Here is a 15,122-nt window from a genome sequence, read left to right on the forward strand (position 1 = left end):
CAAGATCAAAGTTGGTGTTCATTTTCAGGATGCAACATCAAATGTGTGCATCAGAAAAAGGTAAAGATAAAATTTATAATCTCCCCCACTTATAAAAAACGGACTTGTTTGCCGGTATCATTTCCTCTGTTATCCTCAAATGGTAGACATGTACAACTGACACGCATTGCTTCCCTAAATACTATCTATCTAACCCAACTGCATCTTGGAATACAGTAGTAAAGAAGTTCCTATTTTCCTGTTCACTGACAAAGGACATCACAAACCTGGTGCCCCTGAATATGCCACAAAAAATGCCTGGTTTGCTTTTTGAAATGTAGATCTGAGAGAATATTGCCTTGGAAAAACAAACAAACAAACAAAAAATCACCAGCAACACTAGACTTTTCCCCAGGAAGCTTCCATTACAGTGGTCATCAATGAGTTTGAGGGAGCTACTTCTTTGAACACATTCCAGAATAGGACTTAAAAGGGGACCCATAAGGGGACCCAAAAAGGGGACCTCCATACCTAGGGAATATGTGAGATTGTCCATTAATATCAGTCACTTGTCCTGAATATTCTAAGAAAAGGGTAGATGTAGAATTACCCAGCATCTGTGGACCATAACTGGATAGTAACTGATGTCACCAGTTCATAACTCAAGTAGTTGTCTCAAAGGCAATATATAGTCATAACAATCAATACAGAGGAATGCTTCACTGAGAGGCAGTTCAGTATTCAGAGTACATTCATCAAAACAACTCAAGCAGATCTTTTAACAGTGCAAAATAATCCCAGGTTTTGAAAGCCTTAAAATTGAAAATCTGAGGCTTCTTCCACTTAACAGAAGAAAAAGTATTATATACTGCACAAGCAGAAACTTCAAGCAAACAAAACTAAACTATAAAACAGACCAGAACTTTCTGACTTTAGCTTCTGTGGGAAAGGTATCTATCAGAAGGGCCACGATAGAAAATGGCTAACTATTTTACTTTTAAGAAGTTTTTGCAATTTTAAATTGAAGACCTCTAGAAACAGAACTAGGAGAAAAGTGCAGTGAAAAGGTCTGACAGACCTGAAACAAGAAACAGAATCAAGGACAATTTGTGTTGATGGGATGATGGTTCTTTTCCAGAGAAGGCGATGATGATGCTACATATAGGTAGCCGGTATGCTGCAAAACCTTGCATGTCATAATCAAAGATGAATTACATAAATTTGTCTAGCAGGAAACTGAGATAGAACTAGGCCTTTCACACCTTCCCTAGCCTTAAAGATACAGCATTTTACATGGACTGTATTAGCAGTATGGTACCTCTCCAGGCAGATTTTTAACATGCATCTCCATAACAGGCACATCACCCTGGTAATAGACAGGTTCAAAATCTGAAACTGCAATAAATTCTTATCTCAGGTTAAAGCCAAGCAGAGAAAAACAGCCTTTTCTTCTTCCCAAAGGGACATTTTTGGGAGGGAAGACTAGGAGAGTTAAGGGGGTGAATACAATTAGGAGAAAGTATGAGGAAGGAGTCAATACATTACCTTGATTTTGTGGAACTGGAAATAAAAGATCAGAAAATTTGGAGGAAATGAGGACAAAAATTGAGTGCGTTGACAAAGTTTTAAGTGGGGTGAAAATTTGAAAACAAATTACTACTTGTAAGACAAGAATTTTAGAAGGAAAACAGAAACAGAAGCTATGCTTGTGTATAGAACATGCTTGCACTATATGTTTACTGCCATGACAAAAATAAATAATTCTTTCAAGTAACAGATACTCATAACTCTACTTGTAAAGGTGAATATACACGCACAATGCCATAACACATCATTTTAATCAACTTATAATTTCAGCAATGTTGTTAGCACAGAACAAAATGAATTGAACAAAAACAAATACTAAAACAAACACTGAAGCATATATTTAAGAACAGATATATTAAAAAATAAAAATATGGTATACATTTCTGAGACATCTTCCAACAGATTGATGAGTGAACAAAACTTGCAAGAATAAATTTTATTTTATTAAACCTGGTAGCTCTACCACACAGAACTCACAACTTTTGCCTGTTTGACTAGTCTTCAAAATTCCAGTCTTATATCTAAAGATGGCACCTTTTCCGGGATCCAAAAGTGGTCTTAAGTTGCATTAAATGGAGGTATAATTTGAAATGGGCACTGTGTTATGTAACTCTATGACCCTTATGTTGTCAGGTTCTACTTGAGAAAACAAATAAAAGCACCACCAACAAAAAGCTTTCTTACATAGATCTCCAGATAAATTTGAACTTCTTGAAGATATTTTTAAATTTCTGTCCCCACCATTTGGCTTGAGATGCAAATGTAACATATCATGGGAGCAATACTGTTGCTCAATCTGTAAGTACACCCTCCAATAATATTCATATAATTCTTCCAGATTTCAAGAGATACATTCCTTTTTAACATTCAGAAAATTATACTGTCATGCACGATATTTTCATTTCAGAAAGACAAAGCATTTTATTAGAATTCATTTTTACTTCTTTTATTATACAGAGCTATATGGTAAGCATATGATAAGTAACTGTAGTTCTGTGCAATATACACCTTAGTCAAGATGGAATCCATTTCTCCACTGTTATGTCTCCTTCCTTTACCCTGTTTATACAGATGCTTACACGTTTAATATATTTTCAGTAAGCGTTAATTGATAAAGTCAGAACATACAAGTTGCCATAAAATAATGTTGAAAATGGTGGAATACTTCAAATGGCCTTTTGATGAATTTAGGTCTAATTTACCCCAAGAAGTTTATATTAATAAACCATTATGCTTTGCATTTTTGGTAGAATTGTTGCTAACTACTTAAAAAGTTAACTGTTAATTGTAATGTAAACAACTATAGGATGCTATTAGCAAAACAGTTTTTTGTTTTTGTTTTTTAATATAAACTAATGTTTGTTATTGTTTTGATTCAAGAGGACAAACCATAACATTTTCAATAACAAGCCAGGTTTACAATGTTCAGAAGCTCATCAGTAATTGACGTGATTCTACACATTAAAGGCACACTTGCTATGCAGTGTACCTTTAATCAAGTCATGTTAAATTTATATATATATATATATATTCATTTATTTAAATAAGTCTCTATATATTATTTATGTAACTCCTCATACTTACTTTTTAATGTTTATATAAGATTTCTATGAAATAAAGAGAGGTTTGGACAACAGATATTTGTGCTTACTGTCTAGGCAAAACCAAAAAAAAAAAAGTACCAAAAATTTGTGCAAATCCCTTGCAATCAAATCCTGTATTTAACTATGTAAATTAAAAGTAGCTGTATGCTTGTCTCCAAGACTACAGAAAATGACAGTTCTTAAAGGATTAAATACTAAGTTGCACTGAGACTACTTCTCAGTGCTATACTCCTGAATTTGTTCTAAGCAGATTTAAATGCCATGAAATACCTTTGATACCAACAGATGGAGAGTCATTATTTACTTTGCATTTTTAAGTAACTCTGTTTACTATTACGCTGGGGATACAAAATGAAAGAGTGATTATTTTCATTGGTGATATCCAAAAAACATATTTTTTCAAACACAGAAGAGCTGAAGCTAAAAGATAATCATGAAGGTTTCAGTATGTCCACACCCATACCTGAGCATTAAGAAGTTCTTCACATTTGTGGGACTGTTTTTCAATTGCCAGTATGTACTGTTTTTCAATAGCTGCTTCTTGCCGTTGAACTGTAGATTGTAGCAGTGCCTGAAAAAAAAAAAAAAAAAAAAAAGCAGAGAATATTCAACAAAGTTATAACAGGGATGTTTATTGGTAACTGCAAATCAACTAATACTTTTGCATAACCAGAACACAGAATGCTGTTATAAATTTTGGAATGTGCAACTACTAAAGTACTTTTATGTAACACTACCTTCTTTTTAGTCAAGACTAAAATTTTTTGGATCTCAGGTTTCTTATACACAGGCTGCTTAAAAGAGAGCAGCACACAGAAGATATATAGAGAGAGTATTTCTGTTAAATACAGCCGGTAGAGTGGGACCACACATGAAGAGAAGCATATGAAAGCTGCTGAAGAAAAAAAAAAAAAAAAAAAAGGAAAAAAAGCCAGACATATTTCACTGGCTGACAAAACTCCACATCCTCTCGGCACAGTGTAAGATCCCATGGGCCAAGCATGATCTTCACAACCACAAGTCAAGTAAAAGCAGATGGAAATTCTGAGTAATTTAAAACATAAAAGAACGCCCCCCCAGGAAGTTCACACTCAAATGTGAAGCAGTGGAAGTCAAAGTGTGGAAAGCCAAAGTACGAAGACAGTAACAAAAAGATAATAAAATTAGGAACTCTGCATGCATGCACACATGTATTCACATGCACTTGACTGAACTCTGAAGAATTTCCAACACCTGAATGCAGAAAGAAAAAGAAAAAGAAAAAAAAAAAACAGATGTATGAAAAAGTGAATTTTGAAGGAATTATACTGAAACTTCCTTAAACAAGGCTAGTATTTTTACTCAGGATTTACTTAATTCGTGTGCTATGAAAGTCTTTTTCCCTAATATTATAAAATATTTATGTCACTTTCCAAATATTCATTGGGCTATTTATGCACATTAGATGAAACTATTTTTAACTAGTAATCAATATAGTAAACTAGTTGAAATTACTGTGTAAGTTAAAACAGATGTAAGTTCTATAGAAAACAGACATTTGGCCCAAATGCAGACAAAGGAAAAAAAGTACCATCTTTCAAACGACTTTTGTTTTAGAGATGTATTTACTTTATGGAACATAAAACACACGTTCAATATGGTATTGAAAGCCTTTTCAAAAAAACCCAAACCAATAAAAAACATGTTATAAAGACATAGCAATTTTTTTAAACTATGTTTTTCACTAATTAGCCTCTTTATGCCAAAATTGTTCTTCAGGATATCAGTAATTCTATAGTATAGTAGTACCTTTAGCAAAGGTTCAGAAAAGTTTAAGAGGTAACAAATGGTAGATGGCACTTGACATATACTTTGATTAAAGTGTAAGACTACAGTTACTGGTATTTGCATGGGATTTAGCTAGTCAGGCTAGTCATAAGTTTACTTTCATAAAAGCAAATTTCTTTCCAGCTACATTCAGTTCTTGTATTGGTATAAATTCAGGCAATCACAAAAAATGTAGCTCTCAAAGAAGTATAACTTTTGTATATGAAACTTTATATGCTAAATCCTACTGTGTATAAACTGAAATTGCCACATATCACTTGCAAAAATTAAGTCTGTACTTTTTTGTTTTTTTTTTTTTCCTCCTAAACCATTGTGACAAGAATTGTTTTGTATAACTGGCATAAAAGAAAAAAAAAATAAAAAAAAAATTCTGATTGTATGGAAAACAGTAGCAGAATAGTCGTTACAATGTAATGTCATTTCTCAGTTTCTTCTTAGGCCAGAGACTGAGCCACTTTATACACCTTACTATGCAAACTTAACTGGTGACTGTTAAATTCCTATTAAATGGTAGAGAGATTTTTTTTTTTTGAGGGAAAAAATTATTGTCCATTAGATGGAATAAAGAGATTAAGATTTTCTGAATTTTATAATTATTCTTTTCTGTATAAAATGCAGAAAATTCCACATTCAGAAACTAAAGCCTTCCTCTTCTATTGTTTACACTTCTAACACATTTATACATTTTAAATAGTACCACAGAGATGATCCTGTATTCGACTGTTCCACTAGTTGGCTAAGTTAGGAGACACACAGATCTGTGAAACACTGCTTCAGAGACAGCTTCCATATTGTGTCATAAGAACTGTCCATACAAAAAATCTTTTTTCTATGAGAGATGGATCCAGCCAAACAGGCCTTTAAAATCAAAATAAAATATTTTAATTCAAACCCAATTTTTCAAGTCATTTAAAAGAAAATGGGGTGTGCCACATAAAATTCATGTTCTGTATTAAAGAAATTACCAGAGAGAAGACAATTTTCAAAATAAATTAAAAGATGAACTTGAGATAATTTTCTTTAATTCTCATTTAACATGTACCTGTTGCCCATGACAGTATTATGTTCTTTGCTGATATGCTACGTTTGCCTGGCTGCAGATGACCATAAACATAGAGGTGAGCATAAAGATGTCAAAAAACAATGTCTCCGCACATGATTGTAAAAAAAAAAAAAAAAAGACGAAAATAAATCTGCAGTTAAAAAACTGTTTGCTCACAACAACCATTTAGGATGTCTTGATTGGTAAATAAAGCAGAGATGAATGATATCCATGCAAAGCTTATGCAAATTTATAGATAATCAACTACTTAAATCACTAATTAAAAATACTATTTTACTAAATAACTAATATACTAAATTAGCACATACATTTGGCTGTTTGTTGATAAGTGTCTAATTCTTATAGTTCCTTCCTTCCTTCAGAACAACACTAAAAGTTTGACAAATTGCTACTCTGGGCAACTATTTACCACTGCTGAAACGCCATTTTCATTCTTAATTGATTACACTGTTATTCTGCTCCATAGAGCTGTTGATGCTCCATAGAGCTGTGGCCAGTGACTTAGTATCAAGCAATTCTTGAAGCAATATTCCTTCTTTCAATAGCTCAATGAATCAGTTCAAATAAGATTACAGCAGAAACTAGCCTAGGGTATCTGTAGCATAAGGTAAAGGGTAGGATTTCAACATGGATGGTCTTGGTAACTCATTTCTCCTCCTATATATTGTGCAATGAACTTGACACACGGTGGAAAGGGTCATTCTGTTCCAACAGCCAGTTTCAGAACTGTAACTGCAGATGGCATCAGACTTGATGTGGATCTATTTCTACATTCTTACCACATTTGTTACCTCAGTCTACACTTTGTACAGTTCTAGAGAAAGTGGTCACTTGAGATTTTCAGAATCTCTTTGCATCTATCAACTAGTCTCTAACTAGTTGCTTCCTTTTTTTTTTTTTTTTCCTCCTTCCTCAATACAAAACAATTCAGAAGCCCTAAATACATCTACCTTTAGCCAAAATTGAGGTTGTCCTTTAGGTCTTTAGTATAAACAGTCATCTTTTTGGAGGAGTTAAATGGATCGTCTTTTCCTACTTGGAATTTCCTTGGCTTTCAAAAATCTTCCACCTCCCACCACATAAGATATTTTATCAGGGATAAAAGGATTATCAAGGATTGTCTTACCTTAGATAAACAACTACTTACAGCAGTTTGCTTAAAATTCAAACAGAAAGTCATGCATTAACTTAAGAATGAACTACATCCACAACAGAAATAGTTGTGACCATAAGTACATCATCATCATTTAAACTGATGCCTTTCCAGTAATCAAAGGCAGAATTTACAAGTCTTATATAACAAATAATCAACTTATATGTAGCTGTCTTAAAATGTAAAAAGTAGCATCTTTCCTCAGACTTCTGGAAAGAAAAAAAAAAAAAAAACAACAACAACAACACCACAGCACCAAGTAATCAGGCAAACATACTCTTGGCTTTTTAATATTTTCTTCTTCCCAGTATCATATTACATTTTTTACCATGACTAAACTGGGCAAAAAACATTAACCAAGAAAACCAAGAATTAGTGTCTACACTGATATTGTTTTAATAGTTTTGGTTCAGCTATAATTCATTTGCAATTTGGCATGAACTTCTAACCTAGTCAAAGCTGCAATTGAATCAAGTTTTCAGTCTCAGACTTCAGTCTATAGCCGCTTAGGCTTGTAGATCTGAAAAAGCAAACAATGGTTTGATTTGTGGTAAGGGTTTTTGTTTGTTTGTTTGTTTGTTTGTTTGTTTGTTTGTTTTTCTCCTTAAAGAGAACTCTGATTAACATTCCAGTTTATTCAATGAAATATAAAATGTATTTAAGTGGGTACTTGTATCCACTATCTTTCCTTGAACTAACTTGGGGGGTAAGAAAAAAAAGAGAGATTTTTATCTACAGCTTGAAAAACAACACAAAGTTATAATTTTAAAATCAATAGAAAGTACACCAGGAATACACAATACAAAAGGGTACATGTTGAATACCAAACCCAGGGTATTATATATGCAAATTTTGTTGTAAATTCTTGTAATTTTGATGGAAAAATTACTGTCAAAATAGAATTTGCTAAATTTAGAAAAAAAAATGTGACATTTGTTTTGCTTCTCCTCAGTTTTTAGCCTCTAAATTTTACTATTTTTTTTTTTAATGTAAGAAAAATGGAAAGAGACAGAAAGAACTCACATAAAAAAAAACAAGAATATTTTGTGATTTTTTTGTGATCTTCCTAGTGAAGTTTTAACATTATAAATGACTACTTCTATATTAATCTTACTGCCTTGGCTTCCAAATACTACAGGAAATTTTTTTCTCAACAGGCAATGTCCTCCACAGGTGCTGCTTCTAAAGAGTTTTGCCTTCTTCTCCCTCCCTCTGCCTGTTACCCAAGCATTTTAAGGTTTTTGGCCAGTACAGATGACATAAGCTGTTTCAAATATGTGAATTTGGGTATTCTGAACTATTTATATACCAATACTGCACCTGGAGAGAAATTTGAGCAGTAGACCTCAGTCCAAGGAATATTTATGCATGGAGAATTATTACAATATATGATGGTGATTATCTTTGTTAAACTGCAATTTTTCTAGATTTTAATACATTATTTTCCATACTTTTCAAATTCACATTTGCTGTAGTTGATGCAGGGTCTCATCTGATGATAATAAGATGATAGTCTGGGAAGGGAGAAAAATTCTCAAGGTTCTTCAGTATTACAGGTGATGAAAAGGGTTTGAAACTCCTGTGATAAGTATTAGCATAGCAATTAAACAACACAATCAGGATGAAGACCACCATGCCAAAACAACAAAGAAACAAACCACACCAAAACAAAACAAACAAAACCAAACCAAAATGATCACCCAAACCCAAACATGTCAAAAGGTCCAACAGGAAGAGTAGTCTGTAACCAATACAACATACAACTTTGAGTATGCATGATCTACAGTGACACTCTGGAAGGCAATAGAAAGGTTGGTACTTTGCCAAGATGGCTGCTGCCAAATAAGTCACGACTGTTCCAGAGTTTTCAGCTACTGGATATCTGAATCCCTCTGGACTGAAAAAGTTAATTACTGACAACATGGAGTCCACTGGAGAATGAGACTTAGCCATTTGTCTCCTTCAGTTACAGAGGTTTATTTTTTTACTCTGACTGCCTGTGAACTTGGCTCTTATGAGTACCATCACATCCATCCTCATAAATACGTCAAGTTAGACATAACAAGGCCTTTGAATAAGCCAAATCAAAATGTCACATGTAAAAGTCCCTTTTAAGAATAGAACGACATTGAGTGAGCTGAGAATTCTAGTATCTTTACAAATTATGTTGTTTCATGACAGATGAAAAGAGATCACCTCATTGACCGATAAAGGCAAAAACAAACAAAAAACACTAACACATTCTTTTTCAGAAAATCAACCAGATGTTTTCCATGAGAAAGTCACCAAAAGGTGAGCAACATGTTAATATTTTAAACACTTCCCATGACTGCAAATGTCATCCTTTCAAGCTCTCTACAGTACTTCATTAGAAGAACCAGATTATATTTTTAATATATGCTTCAGTTCATCGTTAGATGCATGATTATGAAAACTGACTGTTGATGCATACATTCCTCTGGATTTAGAGTATACAAGTCCTATGAATTAAAGTTACATGGATGAAAAATATATATAATAAGCTGACAGCACAGCTGTTACAGCATTGCTTATTCTATCCCCCAGCGTATATTCCATCCACAAAGGTTCTAAAAGCAAACCAAACCCTGGAGTGGAAAGTAGCAAACCTTTGAAATAGCAAACCTTTAGGTCTTTTTCCAAAATCTATTGGGTATCAGGTGGATTATAGTCTGATGTTTTATATTCATCCTTCCAGAAACAAATGAAAGAAATCATTACATGCTCTTTCATATCATCAGGAGTAAACAGTGAATTTCAACCAAAAAGGAAAATTAGGAGTCTGTATTGTGCCACAGTCCTGATTTTCCTTTCCTGAAGAATAGGGTAGCTGCTCTTGAACCACTACAGATTAAGTCTTTTTTTTTAAGTTCTAAAATTTCAAGAACTTGTTAATGATGGTAGTTCTTATTCTAACACCCATATTTCTGAATTCTTGGCAGTAAAGTATGTATGAGGGATAAAAAAAAGTCATAGTAGAATGTGCTAGAACATTGGGGATTCTTATTTGCAGAGTGGAGGAGAGGTTCTGGTGTCTGTAAACTATATGGTTTAAGTGTATGATAAGATAGTTTAAATGTTAGCATTCATTATTCATTTCAGACAATTGATATCTTCTACTTGTTACTTTGACACATAAATAAATCACATGACTGATGCAGATCATATTCCATCACCAAAATGTTTTATATTTCCCATTCATTTGCTCTGGCCATAAGTACATGAACAACTTTAAGTGTGTTTTTAAACAAAAAAAATAATCACATTGTTAATGGACAATTCCCGCATATAACTAACTAGGCACAGTATGGCTGTGTAAGCAACATATGAATATTACAAATTACAAGATTTGTATGATGACAATGACAGCAAAGCAAGTATTCTTCTGAAGCTTAAGCTATCAGAAACTTTCTAAACCATTCTAACAATCTTGTGTCTTCCCTTCTTTCTTATCACTTTCCTAACCCCCAAAAAAGCTACCAGATAATTGATCCTGCTTTTTCTTCACTAACCAAAAATGTCTGGTGACTTCTGACATAAAAAGAATGAAACCCCTTAAGAACATGTTCTCCAAAGTGTCTTCATATCCGTTTTAGCTTTATGTATGACTGGTTATAAACATCACACAAACCATTCTTTCTCCAAAATATCATCAAAACCCTCACACATTTAAATGACAGTACAAAATATTTTTAAATTGGTCTGCCAGAAAGATTAAAAGTTAGTCCATCTTCATTTTATAAACTGGAATTTCATCAAAACAAAATAAACCTAAGTGAATTAGTCCAAACCCTTGTTTGAGCTTGGATGAAGAGAACACTTGAATTTTCAGTTTCCTACATTAGAATAATTTTGGAAGACACTAAACTGAAACTACATTCAAACATCATAATAAGAACTTCTTGAGTATCCTCAGGGGAATACACATCTTATTTACTCTACTATATGCTTTAACAGTGGTCAGATTTGGTTTGTATAACAAGTTCAGAAAAATTCCCACAATGCTAAAAGTCTTGTTCCTTTGTATAATTAGGTAGTCCTGGAACATAATTAATAACATTCTACATGCACTGTGGGAACTCTAGAGAACAGCATCACTGAATACAGACTAGAGACTGAAAAACTGTACTGTTCAACCTGAAAAGTTTAAATATCAGAAAATATAATTGCAATTGGACTAAAGATACAGATGTTCAAAAAATTTATCCTGCGCTTCTGCAAGTTGTTTTAGGTAGACAGTATTCTAAAATTTATCCACAAATTCATCCTCAAATCGAGGCAAAAGTGCGATAATTAGAATTTTACCAAAAACCAAAGCACATACACTTGGGCCTATTTTTAGTATAAATACCCATTTTTTTTTAAATATATACAATTTTTAATATATATACATTTACCCAACACCAGTCCATTCTGTTTTAATTCTACTGACAGTAGAAACCACAGCTGCTTGCCTAGACCAGGATTTGTTGTAGGCCAAAAGCTAGAGTTTAGGAGAAACCTTTTTGAAACATATAGCCAAAATATAACTACTGCCCCCAAATAAATTCCAAACAGTAACAAATTGGCAAATCTCTCTCTCACAATCTCTTCTTTTTTATAGGAGTAAAAATTTGTCAGGAGAAAAAAAAAAAGCAAGCGGGAGAACAGAATAGAGTTTATTGTCCTCTTTCATTCCTTTTGAAAAACAGTATAAAAGTCTTTATAATACCTGCAGAAAAAATAGACTTCTCAGGTATAGCATTATTTGAAAACATTAAACTAATTCAAATGAAACATCAGGATGAAGTGCTCATCATGATGTACAGGCTGCTGCATTATGTTCTATGAGTTAGTTAAAAGTAATCATGAAAATCCTTAGCGAATCCAAATAAATATTCTCTCCAATTTCTTTCTCCTGCTCAAACATCATTCATTTGCTTCAGTAACTAAGTATAAGCCAGTATATCAAATACCGTCTTTAGTTCAAAACTGAAAAGTCCAAATGCCTAAAACAAGCAATTTAAAAATATATAAATAAAGTTACCTAGTTGAAAGTAAAGTTACCATACTACTTCAAACACGAACTATATTAAATGCTAGTGTTAATTTCAGCAATAGTATATAAGAACTGTTATGCTTCATAGCATTAGAAAATGACCATCTCATTCAGTATCTTTTCTCCACCACTAACCAATTCCTACTAATTTATTTGAGGGCAAAATACAATTAACCGATTGCTGAATGATAAAACAGATAGGACGCAATCAAAATTCTTCCGTGATCCTGGGAGATGATACACTAAATAAAATGTTATATTTGATTTTCCATGTTGTAAACCAGTTCTTATCTAATGCACATACTATATAAACAAAACTCTTTTCCAAAATGTCTTTTTCAACAGAATACAAATTACCCACTTAAGGCACTGCATATTTTATGATCAGGCTATTTTCAGGTGAGCATTCCTTTAAGTTAAATAAAATACGATCATTTTATGTGCTACAGAATAAAGATATATATATATATATATATGTTGTACAAATGAATATTAACCAAAATGAAAGCAATTATACTCCTGCTTAGGTCAGAGTCCACTTGGAATTTACAATGACGTGGGCCCTAATGAGATAAAAGTTGTGATGAATGGGCCGAATTGTTTCTACTCATAGTTGTGTTAGAATGTGTTACTAAAGCTTTAACATTGCTCCTGCTATAAAATTTTATATATCAAGTCAAACAGTATCTCTCATGTAAAATTCTTCTCAGACGTTACACGAAGTCAAGACATTTTGATATGCATCACAGTATGAAAAAGTTTCATGGTTTCACTAACCACTCTCCTGCCTACAGGGTGCACTGGATTTTAGGCTGGTGTTTCAAAGACGTAATGTACAAGATATCTGAATCACTTATAAGGACAGGGTAACATGTTTCTGTGAAGTGGTATAATATAACTTCAGTTTCATTTGCAGTTGGTTTTGGTATAGCAATAATGACTAACAACTACAGTTTGAATACTATACTGAGTTTATCTAGGTATTTATCTTTACTGGCATGTGAGTTTAAGGATTTATTTTCCACAAAACACTCTTTTCCTCAGGCTCCTGTTAGAAACGAACTTCAAACTCACTCAATCAAACCTTTGCAGTATTATAACTTCTTAGAATCTTACTCATTGTTCTAGGGTCACAACTACATGTAATATCATCCTTACTAAAAAAGGAGTGATATTTCGTCATTTTTACAATTACTTTTAAAATATTATCATCACTGTGGTATGAGTACTCCTACATTATAAAAATAAGGAATATCTTTTCCTAGCCATCAGTTCGTCATGACACGAAACAGTTCTGTATTATATTGAAGGCCCACTTATGAATTCTGTGCAACTTACATGGACGAGTATAGACATTGGAAATGAAATGCAAGCCCTTGTAACAACTCTTAAAATTCTCTTTTCTTTAAGTGTAAGGCCTTTTTTAGTTAGAGGGTAACTGTTAAGTTCAGAGGACTATTATCAACACAAAGATTTCAGAAAGACAATCTGAAGTCATCCCCCCATCTCATATTATGAAGTTGGGTCTGTTCATACATTCTGGAAAGAACTAAAAAAAAATCCGAAAATGAAAACTGATAGACAAAACTCTTACTGTAGGAGGGGATTGAAAGGACTTTCCATCTTAGAGCCATTTCCATAAAAGGAAACCCACATCAGATTCATGCAAGCTATCTTTCAGGCTAATAATTGTTTAAAATAATCCAAGTAAATAAATACTATTAAATAAATACACCTGCCTGTAATGTCACACAAAATCACAGAATCACAGAATCACAGAATCATCTAGGTTGGAAGAGACCTCCAAAATCACCTAGTCCAACCTCTGACCTAACACTAACAAGTCCTCCGCTGAACCATATCACTAAGGGCTACATCTAAACGTCTCTTAAAGACTTCCAGGGATGGTGACTCAACCACTTCCCTGGGCAGCCCATTCCTATGCCTAAAAACCCTTTCAGTAAAGAAGTTCTTCCTAATATCCAACCTAAACCTCCCCTGGTGCAACTTTAGCCCATTCCCCCTCGTCCTGTCACTGGGCATGTGGGAGAATACACCAACCCCCACCTCGCTACAGCCTCCTTTAAGGTACCTATAGAGTGTGATAAGGTCACCCCTGAGCCTCCTCTTCTCCAGGCTGAACAATCCCAGCTCCCTCAGCTGCTCCTCGGAAGACTTGTTCTCCGGATTGCTCACCAGCTTCATTGGACTCACTCAAGCACCTCCATGTCCTTCTTGTAGCGAGGGGCCCAAAACTGAACACAGTACTCGAGGTGCGGCCTCAGCAGAGCCGAGTACAGGGGGACAATCACTTCCCTAGACCTGCTGGCCACACTGCTTCTTTTACAAGCCAGGATGCTGTTGGCCTTCTTGGCCACCTGAGCACACTGCTGGCTCATATTCAGCCGACTATCAACCAATACTCCCAGGTCATATACTTCAAAGCTTAAACAAAATGATATGATATATATGATATGGTGAGAAGTACAAACAAAACAGATTAAAAATCTTAATTTGTCTATTTACATAACTATGACAATTTCAGAACAAAAGCTTAATTAAACAAGCAAAGGAAAAATCTTTATCGTTTGTGGTAAATACTTTAATATGTGACATGATCCCACAAGCGTCATTTCCAAGATCTACATCTACTTTTTTTTTTTTTTTTTTTACTGTAGTTAATTACTACGGAATTAAAGGAATTACTACGGAATTACTAAGGAATAAAAGTTTAAAAAAATAATGACACGAAAGACAGAAGTTAAACAAAATTAAGTAAATGTGAAAAGGGGAAATTTTGCCTACACAGAACGGTAAGTTCATTTTTTGTTTTCCTGTTTTTTAATACAAATT

At 33.6% G+C, this 15,122-nt stretch overlaps 1 protein-coding gene across 20 annotated transcripts in view; it reads right to left on the minus strand.

The window, feature by feature from the left end:
- Positions 1–15,122, minus strand: part of CCDC91 (coiled-coil domain containing 91) — a 336,822-nt gene that overhangs the window by 130,738 nt on the left and 190,962 nt on the right. For all 20 annotated transcript variants that reach the window (XM_083819591.1, XM_083819592.1, XM_083819588.1 and 17 more), the window contains one exon: positions 3,634–3,741. In XM_083819591.1, coding sequence (XP_083675717.1) covers positions 3,634–3,741 — 108 coding nt within the window. The remainder of the gene's footprint in view (positions 1–3,633; positions 3,742–15,122) is intronic.

Source organism: Anser anser, assembly GCF_964211835.1.
Source record: "Anser anser genome assembly, chromosome: 1".
Classification (NCBI taxonomy): Eukaryota; Metazoa; Chordata; class Aves; order Anseriformes; family Anatidae; genus Anser; species Anser anser.